This window comes from Cheilinus undulatus, linkage group 4, assembly GCF_018320785.1.
Source record: "Cheilinus undulatus linkage group 4, ASM1832078v1, whole genome shotgun sequence".
In the NCBI taxonomy this organism is placed as follows: Eukaryota; Metazoa; Chordata; class Actinopteri; order Labriformes; family Labridae; genus Cheilinus; species Cheilinus undulatus.
Window position 1 is genome coordinate 35,688,314 of NC_054868.1, and position 27,910 is coordinate 35,716,223.

Here is a 27,910-nt window from a genome sequence, read left to right on the forward strand (position 1 = left end):
GGCCAGTGTACTGATTATGTAAGGCGCTCCAATTGGCTCTTATATTAGGCTATACATGTCGACGTCATCGCCTGGCTGAGAGCGGAAAGCACGGAACTCCGTGTGCCATAAGCTCAAGTATTAAAGACTGCGCAATGCTTACAACCACTGTACGAGCACTGTATCCTTAAAGGGCATGTGTTTGATTGATTTATTCACGTGTGCAGCCCGGATTTTACTATTTCATTATAAAGAGCTGCCTCTTTTGATTTTCTAACTGGCAGACGTGATGTCCTTTGCGCATTTGGCAATTAAAATAAATCATTTAAGGTATGTGTGGTATCATCTGTGGCTCTACCACGTCAAAATAGCTTCAATATACCTAAAAATAAACATGCATAACAATAAACAGACAAACAACCCCGTGTTTACATACAGGAAAATGATTAGGGAACTGACATCACAACAGCCTGTCGTTCAAGGTGAAAAAAAAAATCAGGAACCACAGCAGCTCAGCTAACTTATATCATTTCAAAACTGACACTTGTGAGGAAATAAAGTCTCATTTGGGTGAAAAATACATCCAGCAGCTGCTTCAATGTGTTCAAACGACGTACCAAAGCGGAAGTGAGCATAGTGTCCTCCTCCAATCAGACACGTGAAAGGGTTAAATCTGAGCGCAGTCGAAAACAAACCCAGTGTCAAATCTTAAAAAAGATACTCGCAGTAAATTGGGTTATGCTGGTTTTGCATTGTATTAAATGAAAAGCTGATTTTGTGTGCGCGGTGATGGTAGTATCAAAGACAGACATGTGTGTGTACGTGTGTGTGAGAGAGAGAGAGAGAGAGATGAGAGAGAGACGTTTAATCGGAGCACATGGTGAAGCGTGGCTAGCACTCGCTGCAGCCCATCCCATGCAGGGACAATAGATCCGGGGGAGCACGCCACCAGGCCCCACGGATGTTCTGTGAGCGTTTGCACCTATGCATACTGCACAAACACGGCTGAATCTATCCACTCACCGTCGGCTTTGGGTGCAGAGGACCACGTATCCACTTCAGCCGCCATGGCGCTCACCAAACCCTCGGTTTAAAAATCCTCACGGTGCTCTCTCCTCCTCCTGTCGAGCAAACTGGCAGCTGCAACAAATCCTCCTCGAAAGTGCAAAAAAGGCGCCTGCAGAGCGAGGTAATTCAAGCAAAACAGTCTTTTGACAGACGATGGAGGAGAAAACTCAAAGTCCTGAGCTCTTTTGTCGTGCTGCAAGGTAAAGAAAGCACAAAATAATGGTCCAGTTGAGATACAAAGAGAGCAGAAAAAGCTTGAGTGAGGAAGTGAAATGCAAAGGTTGATAAACTCCTCTCAGCGTGTACGGCTGAGGAGAGTGCGGTAAGAAAGTAGAGGTACGAGGTGGAGAGAGAAAAGCAGGTTAACTACTCGGAGAGCATCTCTAACAAACAGCCTGTAAGATAAACAAAGTCTGTTTTTAACTTTGTAAGAGCGAGCACAGCGTGGTCACGTGGGGAAAACGAGCACGGGGAGTGGTCAAGAGGAGGGGTGGGTGCTGGTCCAATCCGACAAATCACAGCGCAGGAACATAAATTTAGTCTGCTGTCATCTATGGAGTGCGTTGTAAACAATATACATCCCCTAAATATAGAATACAGGAAAAAGTTATTTGATTTAATTTCAGTCTGTGTGTTACACTGAAGGTTATGGTCAAATAATTGTGTAGCATTTAATTTTTTATTTATTTAGTACAATTCGTACACTTTCTCTTGTCAGGTGCCATTCATACATACACTATATTGGCAAAAGTATTTGTCCACCTGACTACTACACAAACAGAGATTGTAATTACATTGTATTCAGGTACATGTGTTTTAATAGGGAGCTGGGCCCACTTCTGTGGCTATAACAGCTCGTCTTGGACAGCTTTCCACAAGATTAGTGAGGTTTTCTATAGGTTTTTGTCGCTAATTTATTCTGTAGAGCAGTGATCATCAACTGGCAGCCCAGGGGCCAGCCATCCCCCAGAAGAGAATCAAAATCAGAAAATGTGCAGAGAAAAATATGTTGTGGTATTTAGGGTATGTCATTTAAAAAATCCCTATCGGCTTAATGTTTGATCCATTTTAAAGAAATCCATCCAGCAGTCATAGTGAATATGAATATGAGCTGCTGTTTTCCACATCAACTTTCTACATCAGACACTTTGAAAGTTCAAATTTTACTGCCAGAGAACCACAACAATGGACCAGTTTCCTGCCAGTTTTTCCCATCAATCTCAGCAGAGCTTTTTATCATCAGTCCCAGAGCCAAAATATCACAATCGCTCCCTAGTGGCAGTTACAGTTTAGGCGATTGGGACTGATCAAACTGCCAAAGGCAAAAATTATTTACGTTTTTGAAGATAAAAATACGACAACAAATACAACAACAATAATATGATAATTCATAATCCCCTTTGGCATCTTGCAAAAACAAATGTTGCTGATGACCCCTGCTGTAGAGCATTTATGAGGTCAGGCACGAGAAGGCCTGTCTCGCAATCTCCGTTCCAGTTCATAAAGGTCCTAGATGGGGTTGAGATCAGGGCTCTGTGTTTTATTATTTTAGTTGGAAATGCAGCAAATCCCATGACTACGGTGCAGCACTGTCTATCTGCTCTGTTTGTTTTGGCTTTTCCATCAATATCACTTCTGATTTTCACTAATCATAAAACAAATGTTTGCAGTTTTAGCTGATAACACAAGGATTTGAGATGTGTGAATCCAGATGAACTTATTTGGTTGCTGTATCTTATTCTCTATCTTTCCATCTTATTTCCTATCAGCTCCACACTGCAAGGTTGTTTAGGAGATACTGTTGAGAAAACCTCAAAATTCACGTTGATAGAAATACTTTTGTTATCCAGCTTTACACCACCAGGTGGTGCTGAAAACATGCTCTTTATCTGGGTGACTAACACTCAGCAGCAGGTGTCTGTCCATGGTGCTTGTGAGAAATGGCACTTAAATGTTGGATCACTATGTTTTGAACTGTATTCTAAGGATTAGTCTGTATGTAGACTGCTCCATGTGGTCTCTGAGTTGGCAGACTAACACACGTCTATTTTTGTTCCCATTCTGTCAAATCTGAGCAGGTTTTCCATGCTGCCTGATTTCCAGCGTACAGGGGTAGAGAGAGTGCGAGAGTATTGTGCTCAAGACAAAGCAGATTTACTATGATGAATTTTTTTTCTAGGGGTAGAGCAAAAAAAGATATGTAATGTGTACAAATGTATGTAATGTGGAGTCATTCATCTGGTGATTTGCCATAATACTTAAAAAGAAAACATCCCAATGTTTTATGTACATCTTTGCACTATTTAGCTCAGGACTTGCTGTAAAGTTAACACAGTTCAGCAAAACTCACTTTGCAGCAAAGAGCAGTCTGCATAGCTAAAGAGAGGCTCACAGGCAGATGAGGCACACCAGTGTAGTCGGTCAGAAAGCCTTTGGATATGAGAGTTTTGTAGCTCCGTCTTGTTTGAAGCACAGCCAAATGACCCATGCAGCCTCCCTGTACCTGATGACCCTCTGAGCTTCACTGAGGAGAAGAAATCCTCTTCATCTGCTCACTGTTGCAGACTGACTTCAGCCTATCCTCTCCTGTATGAACAAGTCATTGCCATGGCCTTGACCTGTAAATGAACATAACACAGATGCTATTTTAATTATATATAATTTTTCATCCTGACCATATTACAGAAGCATGAGTGATAGTGCCTGACTTTATAATGGCTCTGTAGTTGCTGACTTATTTTAGTGAGTGAAAGAAACTCTGATATTGTTCAACATCCTGACCTTTTGCTCTGTAAGGTTGCAGTCTTAACCACTGCACCACTGCGCTATCTGTCAGAGCCTGTTTTTTTCAGGGTTAATGTCATTTGTTTTCCCTCAGGATGATTTAAAATCATATCTTGTCACAGAAATTGCTCAAGTAAAAGTACAGATTTAAAAAATACTCAAAAAAGCACAAATACACAAAAGTTACTCAAGTACACTCACAAGAGTGAACCTAATTCCTTGCTCTCCACCAATGGCAGTGTGTTTACTAAAAATAAGACAATAAAGGTCCTGAAAACATTTTTTTTAAATATGGGGATTCTCTGCGGAGCCCCTAAAGGGACAAAAAGTTCCCAGTGTGCACAAGATAGTTTTGCTTTTGATAGTCTGAAAGTACCACATGCTCATCAGAAACGATCTCATCGGCATATGATTTTCTGGTGAGCATGAGAAACTTCTGATTTTTTTATGTGTGTGTGGGTGTGTGTGTGTGTGTGTGTGTTTTAGCCCATGTCCCTGAAGGGGCTTTAAAAAAACCACTGAAATACAGGACCATAAGATTAAGTTTCATTTAATGAGTTTACAAGAAAGTTTTATGTGGCAAATATTCAAATATAACACCATAAATTTACCATGTGGACTGAACTATGACCTGCTTGTCCTGGCTTGGTGTGTTTGTGGCGATGTGCAGTCTTTGGTGTCAGCCAATAGCGTCTTGTCTGATGGCCACAAAGCACCATTTTTGTCTCTTCAGACTAAAGAACTTTCTTCCACTTGACTAAGGAGTCTCCAATATGCCTTTTGGTGAACTCTAGTTTTCCTCAGCGGTGTCTCTCTCTTTGCCTCTCTCCCATAAAGCTCTGACTGGTGAAGAACCCGAGCAACAGATGTTGTATGCAGAGTCTTTCCCATCTCAGTTGCTGAAGCTTGTAACTCCTTCATAGTCATAGGTGTCTTGGTGGCCTCTCTCACTAGTCTCATTCTTGCATGGTCACTCAGTTTGTGAGGATGGCCTGATCTAGGCAGATGTACACATGTGCTAACCTCGCAAAGCAGATGGATCCGCCTGTTTCCGTGTTTCTCACTGGCGAAACAAATCCATTTGGTGTGTCAGGTTACATGTGCAATATTCCTTCTATTTCTTGATTATGGATTTAACTGAACTCCAGGGGATGTTCAGTGCCTTGGATTTTTTTGTATCCATCCCCTGACTTATGCTTTTCAATAACCTTTCCTCTGAGTTGCTTGGAGTGTTCTTTTGACTTCATGGTGTAATGGTAGCCAGGAATATTGATTAACCAGTGACTGGACCTTCCAGACACAGGTGTCTTTCTACTACAATCCCTTGAGACACATTCACTGCACTCAGATTATCCCCATTTCACTAATTGTGAGACTACTAGCACCAGTTGGCTGGGCCTCTATTGAATTAGGTCAGTCACTTTAAAGGGGGGTAAATATTTATGAAATCACTTATTTTACCTTTCTTATTTTTTTTGATTGACTTTACCTTTTAGAAATATGTTTACACTTTGACATTAAAGATGTTATTTTTTTTTTTTTTGACAAAAAAGCCAAATTATATTGACCATGATTGATTCAATCAAAAAAAGGGTAAAACATCCAAGCAGGTGAATACTCTTTAAAGGTACTGTTTTCAGAAATATTTAGCTATATCTGTGCTTTTATCATTTTAAATAAAAAACTTTAATTTAACAGAATATTAAAGTAACAAATTGAGGAAAGGCAAATGAAAGAACATATTGCATGTGTGTGTGTTAATGCAGTAAGTTTAGGGTGTTTCATATCAATATGTGGAGAATCATCATTCAATTATTGCATTAATTATGTCTGGTTTTATGGGGCAGGACAGCAGCACTGCCCCAGAGAATATAATATTTATGAGCAACATTACTACACATGCTACTTCTCCTCCACTCCTAAATATGTGCAACAAATGCACATTTTTAGTCTGATCCCTGCAGGTAAGACAGAGAAAGGTTCAGTTTGCTGGCCTCCAGTGCTTTGTGTTTTTTGTCACCCTCATCCACACCGCTTCCCATGCATGGTCACAGTTTTGACAAAAGTTGAAGCTTTCAGAGTGTCTGATGATTCATCAGAGTCACAGGGACAGCTACTCGTGTGGGTGACTGTGGCTCAGTCCTGCTTAAACTGCTCTGTTTCAAAGCAGAATATTAATCTTCTCTTAAGCAGGAAACTACAAGTAAATGTGTATAATGTTGGAAATAAAGCACAGACGTGTAGCAGTTGTCATCATTTATTTTGACACAAAATCCACAAATACTGTCAAATAAAGTAGCGCAGATGTCTTTGTTCAACATAGTATAATACAAATGAGCATCAATAAAAAAAACAGAAGCAACCTAATAATACAAATCCACTTCTCTGGAAAAAAGCACCATGATATGAGCAAACAAAATAAAAATTCAAAAATGTAAAAGCATCTCATTGTTACAATTGTACATCAGATTTCTTTCTGCTATACGCCAACATACAAAATTGACTTCATATTCATGATGGCATAAAAATGTCTGGATATTATTATCATGTTAACAACAACAATCAACTTTGGCCTGATAATAAGCAACAATGATTTGACATCACAACAACACGGCTGACGGTAACTCTCACACATGCGTACGACACAGTAAGAGCTGCAGGTAGAAACGCACAAGGATACCCTAAAAGAACACCACACTTTGTAGTTATATCAATCTGAAATATTCCACAAAGAATCACATAGAGATACTTGTATAAAGCCTGCTGTCTCATAGCTGCAGGAGGAAAAGGAGAACATTTTGTTTCCCGGGAGACAAACAGTCTTCAGTGATCCTGAATCAACAGGGTTTCATGTTTTGTTCGATTCCTGGCTAACGAGTTCAGTAACACTAATGTCATGTGGGCTCTGTGTTGGTTTTCAATCCTTCAATTCTTGGCATTACAAAATAAATAAAGTCAGTACAAATATAGAGTAGATACTATCTTGATAAGCAGAAGTAAACAGTCCTTTTTACAGTCAAAACTCAGCGAGGTAACAGTCTTATATCAGGCATTGGCCTTCAGTGGCAATGAGGGTAGAGTTTGGGCATTTTGTCTGTACATACAGGCTGCTGACAAGGCAAAATAAAGTCAAACTAGCTCTATATACACTGAACTCAGATCAGTTGGCTTCACTGTGAAATCATGTTTGTAATTACATAGCCTCTGATTGTGCCACATTACAATTACATTTAATCTCCGGAGTTTAGCATCCGTCTTCCTATTTAAATAAATACCCAGCAATGCCAGAAAATCTTCATGAATAAAGATCCAGTCTTCTGCAGAATAAAAATGACTTTTTATGTTTAGGTTTTTACACATAATAATTCAAATATTTAGCAGATAACTTGAATGAATGATGTTTGTCATCACTGTATACTGTGAATACAATTCAGTCCAACTTCATTTAGGACCAGATTTAGCATACAGTGCTGAAATTATCACACAAATCCTTCAATTGTTATAAAACAGGGGTATCCAAACTATGTCCCAGGGGCCAAAAGCAACCCACAGTTCATGTTTTATTGTCCCACAGCAAATTATAGAAACAAAATTAAATATGGCCCGCATTAGTCTATGAAGCTTGACCATATCTTTTAACTCCAACACTACATGGTGCTGTGTTAATTCTGTCAAACATTTTTAAAAGAAGATTTTGTCATTTTTTCATAACTAAGTTAGAAATAAACGGGTAAATGATATACATATTGACAATTGTAATAATGATACCTCGATTCATAATGCCATAATCTATGAAAACAACAGCCAATAACAACTCTCCTGTGCCTCGCTACCTGGTCCAATTTCCAAAGCATATCATGCTAATCATTTTCAAGCACCAACATGACTATAAAACCTGGCCGCTTCATGCAGTTTGCTCTTGTTTTGAGTCTGAATGTGGAGATGAAATGTCAGTGTTTCCCCTCCCTAGTGCATGGAGCATCATTCTCATCTCTACGGGCTGACCAGAGACCCCTGAAACCTGATCAGCTGGCCCAAAATCCTTGACAATGATTAGCAATTTCTTTTGTCAGCTAGTGACATGTCTGTTATCAATTACTAACCACATGATTTACCAGAACGTCAGACTGGTTTTACAAATTTAAACACTACAGGTGAGGCAATCAAAGCGACCCAGTCAGCCTTATATTTTTCTGAGGCAGCCCTTATTGAAAAAAAGTTTGGACACCCCTGTTGTAAGACAACAGTTTGGCTGATTTTTACTTTAAAGTTCCTGTAAAGTAAAATCCAAAATTTGTGTCTAGGTATGTTGAAATAAGGTTGCTGTAAACATGCGAAAAGGCTGGGATCCAGTTTGACAGAATTTTGGATTCAGACCATTAAAAAGTATTCACCACTTTCACAGATTAGTTTAATTTGGGCAGGGCAAATATAGCAGCCTATGATGTCACTGGGCAATATGGGAATAGTCCCGCCCCCAACTTTACAAAGACATAAACTCATTGAGCAGTTTGTCTAAATGGTCTGCTGTTAGGTGATGTCACTACATTCATTTTAAGTTAACAGCCAGCTAAATGCTGTGTTTTCGTTCACTGTGAGGTAAATTTGTCAAATTTATAAGCCACAGGGGCCTATGGGTCATTAAAAGTATCATAACAGCAAGATTTATGACAGAAAACAGACTTCTGTCACTCTGCTTTAGCACAGAGCCAGGCTTTGTCTCTCTCAAAGCAGCAACAGTTCAATCCTCTGTCTGTTAGCATTGCCATGCTAAAGTTCAGTAAAGCATCTGCTGATAGACATGTTCTGTTCATGCCAAGTCTATAACAATAAAAGTCTCCAATGCTAGTCATCATCGAAGACGTTTATTTTTAAGAGCAACATCACGATATAGAGTGTTATCAGCAGCTATTTAACAACAAAGACGTCTCATAAACAGGAGAGAAACATAACTTTATGTAACTCAGGACAGGAATATTAGGAATTCTTGAAGAGTTTAGTACAGGATGAGGAAATGAAACAGACTTTTTAGTTCTTAACTGTCTGCCTGTCACGATAAAAAGAGAGTTGTAACATGGCAGCATAGCAGACAGAGGAGTTCTGCATTCATGTGTACCATTTTTTAAAATTTAGAGGATCATATTTCTTGTGAGTGGGCGGGCTTTGGCACATTTAACCTGCTCGCCCACACATAACTGCATAATTTTTCATGATTTTAAAGCTTAATATTATATACTTAGAGATATTTATCATGACTGAAATTTGACCTGCTGGTTCATAACACAGTGGCCTACCATACAACAAACCTAAAATAAAGATTTTTTTAAAATCATTTTACAGGGACTTTAAAAGAGAGAAAGCAATACATTTCATGTAACTTTAAAAAAGTGTAAAGACAAGGGTCATGGTATAAATAACTAATAATAAAATAATGACTTAACTCTCAATCTTTCTTGTGTTTTAAAATACACAATATGCAGCAGAGGAAATCTTTTATTTTAAATCTCCAGGGACAAAAATAGTTTTTGAGAAATCTGTAGATTAAAGCCTATCAGGTATCTAATTATTGAGACTAACAGATGCTACGTTGTTAATGTAATAGTAATTCATTAGAGGCACAAACATGGGCTGTTGACAGAACCAAATAATCCGAGTTTGCACTTGGGAGAACGTTGAGCCGAAGGCTTTTAAAATGCAGTTTTATGTACAATCAAGGGGCCTCAGCCCAGCACAGCTCACGGATCAGATATAAAGAGGTAAATGTCTTTTTTTTCACAACAGCTAATTTCCTACCAACCAGCATCAACTAGAGTAAGGAAAAATTGTGAATACTATTGCTAAATACTATTTTTGCAAAGATCACACCATCTATGTGCTGTGTATGTTTTATAAAGAGACTGCTAAGCACTGCTAGAAAATGCTTGACCATTTGATGTACAAATATACACAATTTACAGATAACTCACACACTGACACTCCCTCACATAGCAGCAGTAAAGTATAATATGCATACAGAAAATCTAAATTCATCTAGGCACCATATACTTTGATCCGCCCACATTAGCTTGAACTGATAAGAAAAGAGCTCTCCATCCTAAAGCCAAAAATAAACACTATTCCAAAAGGCTTTTTATGGATCTATGTTAGAGACATCTCACCTCCTAGATACACCTAGGGGGTCACAGCAAAAAAAAGAGTATCCTTCATGACAAAGCAAAACTGCTACACAAACCAGCTCCCTATTAAAGGTATCCTCAAAGACACAATTTTTCTGCCAATTAAAGGTCATATTAAGCTTAGCTGAGGCCACATTCTCTGCCCATATTACTCTACATGAGTGGAAAGCGTTCCTTTTCATGCATTCAACAGTGAAGTGAGCTTTACACAGCACAGAGGACTTAACAAAGTGGCCTGCTGAGACACTGGACTCATCTATAGCAAGACACATACTGTATGTACAAAAGAGTGGTTAGAGACATTCTCTCCTTGATGGTTTCTAAGCTTCAGCACATTTTGTACTCACCAGAGGGAATGGTACACATGTACTCTCTAATCCTAAAACCAGGATTGGCTACCCTGATCTAATCAAAGGATGTACAAAGCATCAATCAAGGGTATCAACCTCACAATCCCCCCACTGAGGCAGAGCAAAACACACTGAACTAGACAACAACGGACAAACTGATTAACACACAAAAACGGACCAATCAGCAGCACATATTTAAAGACGTCAATCTCTTACAAAAAAAATTCCAAGCCACAGCATCATCCTTGTGACTTCAACCCTCAACTTTTACACGTTTAACAAGCATTACTTAACTCAGACATTACAATGGGCACTTCACGTCAAAGTGTCTGCTCAAATCCCACACATGGCAGATTGTATTGCCCTGCTGCAGTTTCTGACACTTTTCCAGAGGTTTTCAGTTAAGCAACATGCTATAAAAAATCTCTGTAAACATATAACTACATATGTGTTTGTTGCAATGCATAACTGTTTACATTCATTTTCTAGATGAGTTCAGGCTTAAAGTTTCCGCCTTGTAAAAACTCAACAGTCTGTTCATGGAGGAATCAGATTTACATCGCCTTGCAAAAAATGGCAAGGAGCGACCAGGAACATGTTCAAACACGTTGAATCCAAAGTCAAACAGTCAGGTAATTAAACAGTATAATCATGTAACAGTCTGGAACAACAAACCATTGTAAAGCTTTGCCACCAACACTTTTTAAATCCATGTGTGCACCCTCTATAGGGGGCAACATAAGACACAATGTATAAAACACACTTCTTTTTAAAATCAGCTATAATAGTTGCCGTCTCTGATAGACAGAGTGATAAAGCTGGTGAAACTCACCGCACAAAACAAACAAACAAAAAAAGGTGATAGGCAAATTTGTGTCATTGAACCATGTGGTCAATAGCTGCTGACCTTTTTCAAAGTTAGAAAGTACATCAAGATCACATAATGTAATCAGACACAAATTTGAAGCTGCTCCTTTGAAAACGAAAGTAAGTCTCAAGTACTCCTAGAATATATGAGACCGATTTTTTAAGACTAGATGAGATATTAAACAGTCATTTTCATTCTTATAGCTGCTGATTAAACTGTGTAGAATGAATGACATGATGGTTAATGGGCAATGCCTCCAAACCCTCTGAAAACGCTGTTTTGTGACTCCAACGTTGGTCAGAATGTTTATTTTGAATGTCCAAACAAATCCTAATTTTCCCAAAAGAGTGAAGCTATGTGAATCATACAAATTGGTATATATATATATGTTGAAACAGAATTACTCTGTCTTCTTTTCATACAGTAAATAATCATTGAATGTATCTCTTTTTATAGGTCCTGACTCTAATGGTGAGGGAGGAACATTTCAAATGTAATGCTCTTTCTACAGTGTTGCATCATGCAGGAAAGAGATGAATAACAGAGGTATGTGTAGAGAGAAAGAGGTATGTTAGTATTTCAAAACAGAGCTTTTTGAGAAAATGGATTTACGATGGGGAAATGGAGGCAGAGAAGGATCAGGAAAAAGATACGCCGCTTCACAAACCAAAATCAAACAATACTGGGAATTCCAGATGTCAGCTTCTCTTGTATTTTCTGATTAGAGATTTATTAAACAGAAATCAAGAGAGTACATCACTTCCCATCTCTCTGCGTGTGACCATGACACTCAGACCTGCAAGACTTTTCTTCAGTGATTCAGCTTTTCACCTACTAGTCTTGATCTAAGAGGTTGCCATCAAGCATTAACATCTCACTGTTGCCACTTCTAGGTCTCACTTGCTGTTAGCTTACGACGTCTCCACACTGAAGAAGGCCTTGCCTATCTTCTTTGTTATGCTGGAGGATGAAGAGACGTGGCCGCAGTGCTCGGCGCAGTCGTCAAGGAGCGGCGACTGGACAGCAGCCTTCGCTTGGAGCGAGCAGTCCTTACTGTCATGCAACACGTCCGCCCTCTCCACCTCCTTCACAGCCTCTTTTCCGCCTTTACCAGAAAGCCCCTTTTGCACTCCGTCCTCCTCCTCTCTCTTCACGTGGCAGCGGCACACCTCAATGCCGGAGTCACCTGTCAGCCGACGATGGCGGAAATGGTCCTCCTCGTCATCATCTTCTTCCTCTTCCTCCTCTTCTTTGTCTTGTTTTTGCTCCTCTTTGCTGATGGAATGAGAGAAAGAAGCAACACTTGGAGACAGGGGCATCGGTTTAGGTGGAGACACAGTGGGCCTGGGGGTTGGACCACAAGGGGAGGTCTCGTCTTTGAATTTCTGAGCGGCAACAGCTCCGAGTGGATCTGACAGGGCGAGAGGATGGACTTGACCAGGGGGGAGGGAAGAGAGCAGGATGAGGGGGGAAAGTGGGAGACGAGTCGGATGAGGATGAGAGTGCAAAGAGAGAGAGAGTGGCGGAGCTGGAGGTGAAACTCGATCGCTGCCGTTAGAGGACCGTCTTTGGACAGGTACGACATCTGGAGTGACCACGGGTATCACGTCAGGTGGAACTTGTGGTGGAGGGGAAGGAGTAGGTGTGAAATTGGCCCCGATTCTTGACACAACAGCGCAGTCGGCCCCTGCATCACTGGGTGTGGACATGTGGCTGCTATCATACGTCTCATCCGTTACCTGGACGGAGAAGGAGGTGCTGGAGGGGGAGGTGAGGGAGCATGACTCGCAGGAGCAGCTGGTGTAGTTGTCAGAGCTCTGGGAGGAAGTCAGGGCACTGGGACCGGGGCCCAGGTAGGGAGGACAGGGGTGACGGTGGTGGTGGTGATGGAGGTAAGAGGAGCTAGGGCCCCCGATAGCGCCTCCCTGCAGGGCAAAGACGGAGCTGTAAGGTGGAGGAGGGGTGGTGGGCTGAGCTGCCACCTCCTCATAGGAGGGCAACTTAAAGGAAGCCAAAAAACCTGTGAGAAAGGAAGAATGATAAATCAGTTCAAAGGAAGGGTTTGGCTGAAGAAGACCAAAGTATTGAGAGAATGACCAACACATGGTCGATTTCACCCTACTGTTCATTTTAGATAAGTTAAACTGCAACCCCAATTCCCAAAAAGTTGGGGCGCTCTGTTAAATGTAAATAAAAACAGAATGCATACATTGCAAATCCTAAAGATTTATTCACAATAGAATATAAAAACATGTCAGATGTTGACACTGAGACATTTTACCATTTAATGAAAAGTACAAGCTCATTGTGAATTTGATGGCAGCAGCACATCTCAAAAAAGTAGGGATGGAACAACAAAACGCTGAAATTATATGGCACTAATGTAAACCAGCTGGAGGAGCATTTTGTTACTTATTAGGTTAATATGCAACAGGTCAGTAGCATGACTGCATATAAAAGGAGCATTTTAGAGTGGCAGGGTCTCTAAGAAGTAAAGATAGACCAATCAGTGAAAATTGGTCTAAAAATTGTTGAACAACTTCAGAAAAATGTTTCTCAATGTAAAATTGCAAAGATGATGTATCCCACCTTCAACAGTACATACTATCATCAAAAGATCCAGAGAATCTGAAGAAGTGTCTGTGTGCAAGGGGAAAGGCTGAAGGTCAGTGTTGGATGCTGGTGATCTCTGGGCCCTCAGGCGGCACTGCTTTAAGAAAACAGGCATTATTTTGAACCGCAAATCACTGCCTGGGCTCAGGAACACTTCCAGAAATCAATGTCTATCATCACAGTTCACCATGCCATCCACAAATGCAAGTAAGAGCTCTATCATACAAAGAAGAAGCCACATGTGACACAATCCAGAAACACTAACATCTCCTCAAGACCAACGCTCATTTAAAACGGACAGTGGCAAAATGGAAAACTGTTCTGTGGTCAGATGAATGAAAATTGGAAATTCTTTTTGGAGACCACGGACTCTACGTCCTTCTGACTTAAGAGGAGAGGAACTATCCCGCTTCATATTTCAGCAAGACAATGCTAAACCACTACTGCATCCATTACAGCAGTATGGCTCCACGGTAGAAAGCATTTGGTGAAAATCCAGCAAAGAAGACAAAGGACTGTTGAGCAGCTAGAATCCTACATCAGACAAGAATGGGACACCATTCCTCTCCCAAAACTCCAGCAACTGGTCTCCTCACTTCTAGAGGTGGGAGAAAAAAATTGATTCTTAGATGCATTGTGATGTGGAGGTGGAAGATTCTGAATCGATTTATAAATGTTGAATTATCGATAACCGATAAATAATTTAAATCCTTAATATTGTGGAATATCAGAAACAAGAAGGGGGAACTCTGACATGCAGAGTGTAACAGCATGATTTAGATTTCCAGTTGTTCATCTGAGAAAAAGGACATCTTTATATTTGTAATTTTAGATATGTCACAAGGACAGAATGCTGCTACCTTTGGTTCAGTGCAGTTGTAAATTTCCAGTTTACACACATCTTCCATTAGAGTATAGTGGACATTTAATTTATCTCTTTTTTTTTTCTAAACACAAATTTGATTCAAATAAATTTAATGTTGTGTTATGGTTTACACAATGAGAACAACAGAAATGTAAAAAAAAAACAAGTGTATTAAAATGCATCTACAATCAATTAAGAATCGAATCGTAGCCCTATAAATTGTAATAGAATTGAATCGTGAGGTGCCTAAAGATTCCCACCTCTACTCACTCCTAGATGTTTACAGACTGTTGTTAAAGAAGAGGGGATGCTACACATTGGTAAACATGGCCCTGTCCCTACTTTTTTGAGATATGCAGCTACCATCAAATTTAAAATGAGCCTAAATTTTTTTTATGAAATGGTAAAATGTCTCAGTTTAACAGCTGAAATGTTGTTTATGTCTATTGTGAATATAATATAGATTTATGAGATTTGAAACTCATTGCATTTATTTTTTTTTACATTTTACACAGGACCTTATGCTTGCTTACAGTCAAAAGGCAATTTTACTTTATGACTACCATATTCCACACGGTGTTTCAGTAGTTAAATGATAAATAGGCATATGTTTTGATTTAAGTGTATAATATTTGAAAACTAGCTTTAGCAGAGATAATTAGTAGATCAAAATAAAACCCCAACATGTGCAGGTTAACATTCTGTTTCTGGAGAAAAAATGTTGGAAGAATTAGTGCTGCCAAAATTTCCTTTTCATTTTGTTTAATTAATCAGAAGGGGAGAAAACTGCTTTTAAAAAATATACAGTGCTTAACAAATTTATTAGACCACCCTCACCCTAACCAAAGTAAGGTTTATGCCACAGCTGCCCTAAATTAACAACACTGGTAATTACCAAAATCATTTTTTATTTTTCTGCAATGGTTAATACACCAATATATAGAGGCTCTTTAACCCAAATGATATTTTTAATGCTAAAATATAATTATTATTGTTATCCATGAATTTTCAAATTTACTGATTTACAAAAAACTGAAAAAATAGTAAAGCACATTAATATTTTTTGATTAATATGTCAAATTATAGTTATTTACTTTCATTCCTGAACAGAAAAATGAGTTTTAGTGGTTGAATGTTATGCTTGATTCATTTCTGACTTCTCAGAGAAGCCCAGTGAGCCGGCTCAAATTTGGGTGAATTCAGTTGGAAATCCCTCATTCCTGTTCAAAATGGTCAAACGTGGAGAGCTCACTGAAAATGAAAGAGTCCGCATTAAAGCACTTCATGATGCTGGATGGTTTTTGAGACAAATATGAGAGGTGGTCTTATAAGTTAAATTTGTTAAGCACTGTATGCCGATTAATTGTATTCTAACATCCTCACACAAAATCTCTAGTAGTTTCTTAAATGTGATATGAGCAAAAGCCAGAACTTCCCTTTAGTCTTAATTTTCATTATCCTGTCCATGCCAAATGTGAGAACGATTAATAAGTGTCGATCATGGCTTCTATCTCTCCTTCTCCTGTACCTGTTCGCATCTACCAAGATAAGCTTTTCTATGTCACTGTTTCAAAGGTATGTAAAAAATCAGAAAGCACATTATTTCAGATTGTTTCATTACTGTTATACCTGGAATAAAATCCTTCTCAAAGTACCATAATATATCTAATTTATTGTGATTAATCAATTACAATGCCTGTAGTTAATTAGATCAATTTTAATAGATTGACAGCACTTGTTTCAATTTATAAAATACTTAATAACCTGTATTTAAGAGAACAAAACATTCTCTAACTCTCAACTCTATTATAGATTTACATAACTAAGAGAACAGACATACTGAGGTCCAGCATTGAAGAAGGGTAGTTGCAGGCTCCATTGTAAGCAATCAGATTGATCTCCCTCTGTCTCTGCTGCTGCTGGATCCTCAGCTTGGTCCGACGGTGGCGGTATGCACAGAAACAGCTGAAGAGGATCAGAACTGTCCACAGCAGCCAGAACCCTGTAGAAAACAGGAAATTAACCCAAAATGACCCTCAAGGTTCTTTTTAGAAAAACGAACGATAAAAATGTGCTCTTTCAGCTGAAAATACAAAGAGAAAAACACTGCTCTGAAAGATGTACAATTTGGATACTTTATCCCATATGATACAAATCATTTATGTTTCATATTAGTATTTTTGATTTCCAGAGCAAACAAAGGAAAAATGTCATGATGAAAACAATCTCAGTAATGCAGAGACACTTACTGGGAGATGTGAGGAACTGTAATGTACAATTAAGATTTACTCATACTGCTCCTGGCAAACTTCTGGAGCTTTACAGTGACCTTGAAGCAGTCTGCGTGGCTGGTCTTTAATCTGAATCTGAATCCAAGTATACATGAAATTAAAAAGTAGACAGCAGAAGACTTGCAGAGTTTTTTTCTGACAATTAATAGCAGCAGCCTGCCACCCCAACACAACCTCTGAACCCTCTTCATAAAGGCACAACCTACTTTATTTATGAAATGTACTGAATTTACGTGGACTTGATTCATCTCAGTAGAGCATGAGTGGGAGTTGGGCAGGCCACCACTCCATGCAGACAAATGAGAGTAGAAGTCAGTCAGTGGACTCACACCAGAGTTCATAATAGTAGGTACAGCAGCCTGTCTCTCCACAGCAGTGCCCTGTCTCACACAGGTAACCTGGATTGTTGTTCACCCCAGGACAGTACTTGGGACTGACAACAGGCCGGCTACCGGAACTGTTATGCTTCACCACCTGGTGGACAAAATACAACATTACACATCACCACTGCACATAAATACTGATGTAGAAATGTTAAAGTATTCAAAGTATTAGATTTAAAAGTCCATTTATTTCCTATTTTATAAGGATATTTTAGTCATTTTTCCATGGATTTTGCAGTTCACAAGAGGCAAGCAGGAAACATGAATAGAGAGGACTGTGCTTCATGTACAGGTGCATCTAAAAAACAGAATATCATAAAAAAAAGTTTATTTTGCCCGTGTCATTTAACTCAAGGAGTGAAACTTCCATGTATTCCAGATTCATCTCATACAAAGTTAAATATTTCAAGATTTCAAAAAACATTTATAATACAAAAATGCTGACCTGGAAAATGCACTCAATAATTGGTGGGAGCTCCTTTTTTTAAAATTACTGCATCTATGTGATGTGGCATGGATCCAATCAGTCCGTGGCACTACTGGGGTGTTAGGAAGCCAAGGTTGCTCTGAAGCAACCTTCAGCTCACCTGTATTGTTGAGCCTGATGTCTCTCATCTTCCTCTTGACATTTCTCAAGAGATTCCCTACAGGGCTCAGGTCAGATCAGTTGGCTGGCTAATCAAGCACAGTAATGCTGTGGTCAGCAAACCAGTTTCTGGTAGTTTTAGCGTCTCTAAAATCTCCAAGTAGTTGGCTGACAGCGTTGACTCTGGACTTGATAAAGCACAGTGGACCAACATCAGCAGATGACATGGCATCCCAAACCATCACTGACTGTGGAAACTGAAAAAATTTGACTTCAAGTACCTTGGATTATGTGCCTCTCAGATCTTCCTCTAGACTCAGGGGCCTTGATTTCCAAATGGTTGATTTCCAAATTTCCAAAATTGACTTCCATCTGAAAACAGGACTTTGGACTACTGAGCAATGGTCCTAATCTTATAATGCTTATAATGTCTGTGGTTCAGGATTGTCTCATCGCTAGGAACACAACAATTGTAGTCCATTTCCTGTACACTGTGTGTGGAAGCTCTTGAGCCACTATTTCCAGTCTCAGTCACTTGTCAAGTTCCCCTAAGTTCCTGAATCTGCTTTGTTTGACAATCCTCTGAAAGCTGAGCTCATCCCTATTGCTTGTGCACCTTTTCTAACCACACTTTTTTCTTGCAGTCAACTTTCCATGAACAAGCTCTGATACAGCACTCTGAGAACAGCCTGCCCTTTCAGCAGTGTCGTTCTGTGGCTTACCCTCCTTGTGGAGGGTGACGATGATATTCTCTGGACATTTTTTCGAGTCAGCAGTCTTCCCCATGATTGCAGGTGTGTGTATTTAACCAGAGCGAGGGAACAAAAGTTCAGGAAACTCTTGCATATTAGACTACTACACTAGAGTCTAATATTTTGAGATAGAAGATGTTTGATTTTTGTGAGCAGTAATCAAGATTAAAACAAAATAAAAACTCTTGAAATGTTTGACTTTGTATGAGATGAATCTAGAATATATGGAAAATGAACTTTTACATGATATTCAAATTTTCTGAGATGCACCTGTTATGTCTCTCAACAGGTTAAGATTTGTAGTCAAAGACTTCATGTGAGTTCTAATTTTTTCCACAAGTTAGGGGTAAAAAATAAAAAGGAATGTTGATTTTTGCACCCTGTAAAGTTGTTTTGTGAAGTGAGCATGTGCTTGCTGGTAGGAACAGGGTAAAATGTAGAAAAAAATCCTCACACCTTGTTAACTGTGCGCACTTCAGGCTCCTTTGGAGAAGCAGCCACCTACAAGAAGAAATGAAAGCACCTCTGTGAATTTTTACAGCTGCATCTTAATAATTAGCAAGTCAGTGCAAGGAGGTGTTGCTAGTGAAGAGCTAAATCAGGACATTTGATTAAAACTCTTCATAAAAGAGAAGAGTGTAGATGAGCAGCTCAGGCACAGACCACAATAATAAACTTACAAGAAAAGCTTTCTAAAGCTGTTATGTACATAGTTACCACACATGAGACTGAGATCTGCTAGCAAGTAATTATGGATTGCCATAGCAACCACTGTCGTTACGCTTGGAGGCTTTTTTTAACTGGTGTGGACAATGTTTTGTATTATCCTGTGGTATGAAATGTTTAATAGTAGTTGAAGGTCAAGCTCCCTACCGTGGCAGCTTCAGTCCCGTCCAGCCCCTGCAGGGACATGGTCATCTGGTGAAAGACACAGAGAGACAACGATTAAGATCAAGACACAAGTGCAAATACTAAGGAAGAAAGTATCTTAGCTTACAGGGGTACATACTTCACAAAAATAAGCTATACTGCCATGTCATTCTGGCAATCTAGCGTGCCAAATAAGGCCCACAAAGGCTTCTTTTTTTGGTCTGAAGAGTCTGGCTGCCCCACACTCCTGAGTCTTCAAGGAGACAGGAAGGTCAACGGCTTTTTAACAAAACCAATTTCTCCCCTGTGGGCCGTGATCGCAGACAGAAGGCACCAATTCCCAGACACATTTCAGTTCTCTCCTTTTCCCTGTCCTTGCTTCTTTGAGACACACATGCATGAAGGTAGACCTCTAAAACTGCAATCACTAAAACCTGTTAAAATATTCAATAACAATAATCCAAAAATAACAGTCATATACAGATATATAAAACAAGTAAGAGCTGGTATATAGAATGATCATGTTGTGGGTTTCACCCAAATATTATCTGCTGTGAAATAAATACAATCTGTGCATTCCCCCTGTTAAAAAAGTGGCTGTATCACGGTGCAGATTCAAATATTCAGTGTGTCACTTACGCCTCTGTAAATGTCATGCAGGCCCACTGTGAGTAAAAGGAAAAAAGCCTGTGTGTGTCAGCTGCTGGATGTGGGCCCACTGTCAAAAACAATGTGGACACACTGGGGGCTCGCTGCCTCACAGCCATGTAAATGAGATCTCTTTTGTTAACAACTGGCTTCTGAATATGTAGTCAGCATGGGGAACAATGTTGGCTCCAGACTGTAGTGTGAATGTGCTCATCCAAGAGCACACATAATGGGAGGAGGTTTAAAACTACTTTTTATTTAGAATGCTGAAAAGCAAACAACTGAGAAAGCAGCACTGACAGAGGCTGCATGATATTCAGGGAAAAATATATCAGCTGTGCATATTGGCAGAATATATGAATACATTTGTGCAGTTAAAAACAGAATCCATGTGCCCACCTCTGCCTAAGTTTTTCTTTTTTATCTGCATTTCTTCTTATTATTTTTTATCAGTTTTTATCATTATTGTTACTTTAAAAAGGGACCAACTTCTGTTTTGTACAATGCAGAGCTTGCAGTTTGTAGAAAGGATATACAATATTATCGGAATAATATCGGCATCAGCAGATCTGAAAATTTCAGCCTAATGGATGAAATTTACAACCAATATATCTACTGTAAATATCTGACCATATGAACAAATAAGTTTTGAGTTTAAGTCTAGACCAACTCATCTACACCCACTTGAAGTCTCTTCCTTTGTTAATTATCATTCCTGAAACTTTTAAAGTGTGTCTTTGCTCATCCTTAAACTTAATCTGTTACTAGAACTGAAATTTTAGTTCAGATGTACTTCTTTGAATATTGATACTGATATCCTCTTAAACCTTGGTTGTCAGGTAGGGGGTTGGGTGCATCACAAAGCCATTTTCATAGGCCCCGGATTTCTTCCTGGAGAAAAAATATGGTGGTAGAAAGTCTATGATATGCTTTTATTTTGAGGGATGTGTCTATGTCTTTGTTTTGTCACGTTTTGTTCCATGTCAGGTCCAAACTGCCTCACTTTTCATTGAAAACCCTCAGTGACAAATAAAAGTTTTCAGAAATTTGGGACACGGCTGGTCAAAAAGAGGATGGTGGTGGGTACTGACTCCATGCCAGAGCCACCAAAGTGAATTTGTAAAACTTGGCTTAAGGGTATTAACCAAAATCCAAAACCATGCATCCCCAGTTAAAGCTGTCAAAAAGGCAGATGAAGCTTGTTTTAACTGTTAAAAAATACTTTCTTTAACATATAATGTAAGTGTAATAAAAATAACTTTAAAATGATATTTGATGGTCTGTTATCTAGTTTTATAAATGTTCAAAGTGGTGTTCCACAAGGGTCCATGCTGGGCCTGATTTGATTTATATAAATAAGTTCTGTATGAATGTTACTGAAAAAGTTCGATTTTATGCAGACGATACAGTGATGATGCATCATCGTCCTCCTTAGAAAGTGCAACAAATAAACTACAGAAGGCCTTAACTGTTGTCCAGAGAAACCACTGTGACTTAAGACTCTTAATGCCAACAAGACCAAAATGATGCCCTTCTCAAGGTCTAAGTCACAAGTGCAAGTTAACCTTTAGATTTTTCCCTTAACTTATGATGCAATTGAATGTACACTTCAAACATATAAATACCTTGGCTTTTTGCGAGAAAAATATCTGTCTTTTAGTCAACATATTGATTGTCTTATAAGGAAACTTAGGGTGAAATTGGGTTTCTTCCACTGAAACAAAGGCTGTTTTTCTTTTGATGCATGGAAGGAGCTCATTCAAGCAACATGTTTGTCTGTAATTGATTACGGTGATGTTCTTTACATACATGCTAACCCATCCTCTCTGAAAATGCTGGACTCATTGTAGCATGCTGAATTGTGATTTGTCTCTTGTCGGGGTTTTTGCACCCATCGTGTTTTGTATGTGAAATTTGGCTGGTCTTCCTTGTACATTAAAAAGATGGAACAGTGGCACATTTTTTTTCATAAGGCCATTTTACATTAATAACCTTCTTATCTATGTTCTCTACTGACTCCAAAAACTGTCAGTAGCAGTAAACTTGCTCCGTCATCTTGGTCTGAGCTACAGGGTCATATTAAGCTTGAGCGTTGCATTGGTATAGGGGATCTTAAAGCTAGAATTAGGGAAAATTTGCAGTGTATGCACTTTTTTTTCCTACTGTAAGTTGCTGACCAGTTAATTGATGTAATTTGTTGCTATGTTCTGTTTTTTGGTCATATGTGTGAAACCTTTCTTAGTCAGGACTCCCTTATAAATGAGATTTGTGTATCTCAATGGGAATACTCCTGGTTAAATAAATAAATAAATTATTGAATGTCTTTATTTGAAAAATAATGTATTCATCACTTATGGCAGAATCAAAATTCGTCTTGTTTTATGTCTGTTTTGTATATAAGGATAAAGAAATGTCAAAATAAGACCAATGGGTAAATTGTTGTACAGGGAATACTTAGTGTTCTTTACAATATAAAGGTATGTGTATATTAGTCTCGATGTTGGCATTGGCTAAAATGGCTAAATGGGCATGATGGTGACAAGCAGAACTATTTTGGCCGAGTGCTGATACAACGCCTGCGTACATATATCAGAACACATTGATCAACATAATCCTCTAGAAAATATGACAAACGTCTGTTGATGTCTTATATTGAGCAGGCATACCAGCCTGATAAACCCTTCTCTGCAGGTACCAAAAAAGTATCAAAGTCTTCAGATCTGAGATGTCCTTTCTTATCAGAAACATCTGTAAAAAAAAACAAATGATGGTACCTCAGCGTTCAAGACGTCCCGTACTCTACTACTACCACTGATTATAAGTTACCCTGCAAATTGTATTTCTGTCTCTCATGTTTCCAACACTTCATGTTCTGCTATGAAAAAAAAGCCAAATCATGCTGCATGTCCAACCAGCCAATATATCTCTGTTGGTTTCTAAGTTTCTATATCGTCATGAAAGTCAGAGTCAAGTGGAGAGAGAGGGGAGTCGAGTTCCTGTGGTGAGCCCACCACACGGCACTGAGTACACACACGGCTGTGAAGAGATCATTCAGACTTCCCCAGAGACCACGGACAAACCACAAATGATTTCCCCTCCTGGGGTCTCACAACGTTCAATAGCAGCGCCACTCACACCCTCCCTACCTCATTACATGGCATGAAACCTGTGTGTGCCTGTCTGCAACCTAAAAATCCCCCTTAATTTATTATCTGGTATATGAAAAAACTGCCACACAGCAATACTTTTAAAGTTAAATGTAAATTATAAGTGTTCAAGAGACACATTGCAGGTGAACAATCTGTAATATTGTGTGATTAATTTTTATTAACAGATTGATTTTAAGAGGGATTAAGTTTTTTTTTTTTTAATTTAATGCCTTCCAAACAAGCTAAGACTGACAAAAACAAACACTGGATCCTTATAAAAGAACCAAAATATCCTTAAACATTTCTAGATGTGATCCAGTGTAGTTCTCCTCTGCTAATGTGAATACAGCAGTGCAACCACTAATACTTGTAGACAGTAGAACATTGAAACAAGGAAACATAATCTTCAGTATTGAGCTGGTAGTGTCCTGATTCAGCACTAGGCTGTTCTTCTGTTGGACAAGCTTCTGTACATTAGCTTTATTATGCTATAAGTGTCTGGCAGCGAAAGCTCTTGTAATCACTCCTGCATTAATCCCTGTTGAATCCTTAATACAGAAACACAGACTTTCTCAGCTACTTTGATTCAATTTGAATTAACATATCTAATTTCACTTTTGCAAAAAGGGGTCAACAAGTCTGAATCTGTGATAAGTGAAAAAAATACCATGTATTTCCAGATAATTTACCTTACATTTAGAGTATGTCACCTTACTGTAAATTTTTATATCAAATGTCAAAGTGATTATTTGATCATGCAATTAAAGTCTGCTCTTCATTAACTTATCACATGGTTTACAGTGACTACAATGTCCCAGCCTTTTCACTGACAACAAAAATCTCAGAAACCACACATGATTGAATTAACAGGTCACAAAACATTTGCTGCAGTGCTGCAAAAGTGCACCCATTGTTTCCAGGAATAGGTCAAAAGACGCCTAGAGTAACGATGAAAGAATTAAATGACAATAGTAAAGAGCAAGTTAAGGCCACTGTCAACAACAACAACACAGGCCAGGGAAGCATGTTGCTCCGCAGACTAAGTGAAGCTCAGCTGTTGGAAAGCAGTGTTTGTGTCAAAGCAAAGCTGTGCAGTCAGTGTATTACCTCCACAGCCTTCAGCCCTTTGCAGAATGTCAGCGTTTTCTCTGGATCCATGGCGAGAGGTGATTACCAAGCTAAACAGAGAAAAGACGAATGCAGGCGTGGGATGTTATTCTGCTAAGCCCCCATCACCGCTGTCCCACTCCACGGATACGGTGGCCTCCTCATCCGCCATTGCCTAGACGGACGGACAGACTGACGGACAGATGCCCCTCCCAGACTCCGCTGAACACACGCACACGCAGGGGGGGGAAGCCGGGCCAGAGTCTCGGTGTGTTTTAAGGATGGGACGAAGATGATCACAGTGCAGCCAGCTCTGTCGTTGAGTGTTGAGTGCTGTAGTGAGACATATATGTTTCAGTCTTTGTTTTCGCAGTGAGGGGTCGGTGCTGTGCATGATGTCATGCTTCCCCAGCCCACAAAGTGCTTGTATGGGAGTGCTGCGGCTTTGATTGGCCGAGGCTCCCAGCAACAGCCGCACATGGGCTGCCTGGGCGCTCATAGTAACTTTATTAAATACAACTGAGCGTGCAACCCGTGGCACAACCGCAGCATATGTCCGCGTTGGTTATTGTATTGAAACATAACATGCCTTTTAAACGAGGCCTTTTGTAGAGCACGAAGGTTGGCTTATATGCCCTGAGTGACGATGCGTAGCTACCAGCAAGACACACTGTCATAAAATAATATTACTGCAGATGCAACTCTAAAGTGGGTAGCAGCTTAAATGTTACACTACGTGATATGCACAGCGAACAAATACTTAACGTCAAATGTATCGTGTACTAATATTTCTGCAGTTCCCTGTGAAAAATTCAAAAGACGACACTCACCAAGCGGAAGTGATTTCTGAGGTAGTTTTGCGTTTTTTTTTTTCAAATAACGTTACGAAGCTAGTTGAAATAAATTCTAAAAATCCACTTCATATGTTTATTTTCATTCCTTACTGCCAAGAACAGTATCTTTATCATAAATGACCATAAAGTTTTGTTTTTTTATGACATGGTCGACCACTCCATTTTATCAGTGGACTTTTACACTTGACCTTGATGTATTGGCTTGTAATTCCTTCACCAGCTTTTTGACAGATATAACTCAGTCAGCTGTCATTGATAATGTAATATTACCCTATTACAGGACCACCGGGTTCTATCTTGGGAGATGTCTATTTCATTTTACTTTGACTAAAATTAAACCTGAAACAACAGAAAAATTTAAAATTCCTCTTTATGCCAACGATACGATCTTGTATACTTATGCTCCAAGCTCTCTCTCACCTGCAAAGATATTTACCGCTGCTGAGTTCGGACCTGCTGTGCCAACTCAATGTAAGCAGACGGTATTCCGGCTTTCCCTCATCAAACTCATCAAATACACAATCCAACAACTCCAAAACGCTCTCGTGGACACGTTGTGACCTGCACATTCACCATGCTATGAAATAATCATTGAACATTACAGACAGAGATGTTTTAAAGTTAAATGCAAAGCCGGAACTACACTCCAGACATGGCTGCTGCACCGTGTCACTCCGCCCAGTGGTTTACTCAAGAAATAGTTCAGAATATTTGCTTCATGTGTCTTAATGTTACATAAGTGTACTGTTTACTCCTCAGGAGTGGTGCAAGCACACCTTGGTAGCAGCTATGATGTCACGTTTTTTGTTGCTCTGATTGGCCCTTAAATATGTGACGGACAGAACGTTCATCCAATCACCCTCCGGGTTTTTTTCAAAGGCTCTGCCCTTTCCCAAACGCTGTCTATTAGTGGTTTTCCAGATAGATGTGTGAAACAAATCCATCTGGCATGTCAGGTTATTATTTGGCTAGATCAGGACTTGTCCTTTAAATCAAACATTTTAAATTTAATCAGAAAAATAAGGCCCCAGTAAGGGGCTCTTAACAGGAGTAAGTCTTACTTATCAACAGTTTGAAGCTGTGCTGTATATCACAGTACTCTTTGGTTTATCACTGGTGATAGATTTCATTATTGTGACTTGTATCACTCCAGTGGCTAGCCCTCTTTGGGTCAACTTAGGAACAAGCATAGTAGGCTACTCTGTTGACTTACAGAGTTCTCACTGGTAAACTCCCTCCTTTCCTGACTACTCTCCTGTCTATATTGTCAACCCATACAACTGGATCTCAGAACTGGATCACTTTAAAAACACCAAAGACTGAATGGGGGTTAGACTACTTTTAGTGTTGCTACACCCATTCTGATGAATAACTTCCAATAATGGCAAGGTTGCCCTCTCTGGTATCACACAACATTTTTAAAGATATTTTGTCTGAACTATTTTAAGAAAGAGATTGCAACCATTTCAAATGTGGTTTATTAATCTTGGTATGGGATTACATAAATGAGCGTGTGACTATGAATGTATTTATAATTGTTCATAGATATTTGTCTGTTCTTGCTGCAGGTAACCCCTGGAAAAAGAGACCTTTGTCTCAGTGGGTTCTCCCTGCTAAAATAAAGGATATATAAAGTACAAGGAATGCTGTTATCACTATGAAGTAATAATGTGGTGCTAGCAAGCCCTAACCATTAGCGAAGAAATGTTAGCTCAGCAGCTGCTGTTGTCCTAAAACCAACTACAAGGGTTTTACTTTAAAAAACAAATAATAAATATGCCCATGAGTACATGCGTTAAGTGAATAGGCTCTTCACTGGCAGAAAAGTGTCAGTTAGCAGGAAGCTTACTTAAGAATGAACCACTTGCTCTCTACTGTATGTGTGCAAATCACGGATAGCACTTACATAGTTAGCAATTACTTAAAAATGTACGTTAATTTTTACGTAGACATTGTTATTGAAATCATTTTTACGCTTGTTAAGTTTCAAATAAACTTTGTTGCAAGTAAAGGGTACAGCAGTTTTAAGAGAGTAAATTTTGCATGTGCATACTAGCTTTACTATGTCTGTCAGTTTATTAAAACACCTGTTAAACCACTTTTGCAAGAACGTGAAATGCTAAAAAGGCACATCAACAAACCATGCGTATGTGTTAAATGGCTTGGCTTTCAACCAACGCAATGAGTAGACTGCCTCAAAAAATATTCTTACAGTATCTCCTAAAAGCTATCAAATGTAAGCCAAAGCAGTGTTCAGCCAAGCTAGCTAGCTAAATGTTTTTTTTTTTTTTTTAGCAAAAAACAACTCATCCTTACACTGAAGCCACAAAATTGCCCTCAAGTATTCTTTGTCTTTCCCATAATCGTTGCGCTCTAGGCTACTTCTTTTTAATATATATAAATATATATAAACTGGGTCAGGAACTAAGAAATCTGCATTCGCACTGCACGATTCAAAGGACAGGACTTAACTGATTCTTGACACAGGTGGACTATATTCCGTAACATTTCCAATGCTAATTCTAAGCCACATATAGGCCTGTGTGTTCAAGATTTTTTAAATACTC

At 39.2% G+C, this 27,910-nt stretch overlaps 2 protein-coding genes across 3 annotated transcripts in view; both read right to left on the reverse strand.

Moving 5' to 3' along the window:
* Positions 1-1,480, reverse strand: part of pdcd4a (programmed cell death 4a) — a 28,076-nt gene extending 26,596 nt beyond the window's left edge. The window contains exon 1 of the mRNA XM_041785697.1: positions 1,003-1,480. Coding sequence (XP_041641631.1) covers positions 1,003-1,048 — 46 coding nt within the window. The 5' untranslated portion in view covers positions 1,049-1,480. The remainder of the gene's footprint in view (positions 1-1,002) is intronic.
* A 4,642-nt stretch (positions 1,481-6,122) lies between these two features.
* LOC121508847 (atherin-like) lies at positions 6,123-25,896 on the reverse strand. 2 transcript variants are annotated; one of them, XM_041785955.1, is made up of 7 exons: positions 25,764-25,896; positions 24,490-24,822; positions 19,589-19,633; positions 19,172-19,216; positions 17,324-17,468; positions 16,544-16,705; positions 6,123-13,245 (listed from the first exon to the last, which is right to left on the reverse strand). In XM_041785955.1, the coding sequence occupies exons 2-7, from the start codon at positions 24,538-24,540 to the stop codon at positions 12,137-12,139; spliced, it is 1,557 nt and encodes a 518-aa protein (XP_041641889.1). In that variant the 5' UTR covers positions 24,541-24,822; positions 25,764-25,896; the 3' UTR covers positions 6,123-12,136. The 2 variants fall into 2 exon arrangements, with proteins under 2 accessions (XP_041641889.1, XP_041641890.1); XM_041785956.1 differs by lacking the exon at positions 25,764-25,896 and having other exon boundaries at positions 24,490-24,854.
* Between the last annotated feature and the right edge of the window lie 2,014 nt (positions 25,897-27,910).

Excerpts from the sequence above, each read along its gene's own strand:
- LOC121508847 (XM_041785955.1), bottom strand. The coding sequence starts at position 24,540 with ATGGATCCAGAGAAAACGCTGACATTCTGCAAAGGGCTGAAGGCTGTG. Across the intron at positions 19,217-19,588 it reads ACGGGACTGAAGCTGCCACG|GTGGCTGCTTCTCCAAAGGA; the intron begins GTAGGGAGCTTG and ends TTCTTCTTGTAG. Across the intron at positions 16,706-17,323 it reads CTACTATTATGAACTCTGGT|GGTTCTGGCTGCTGTGGACA; the intron begins GTGAGTCCACTG and ends TGTTTTCTACAG.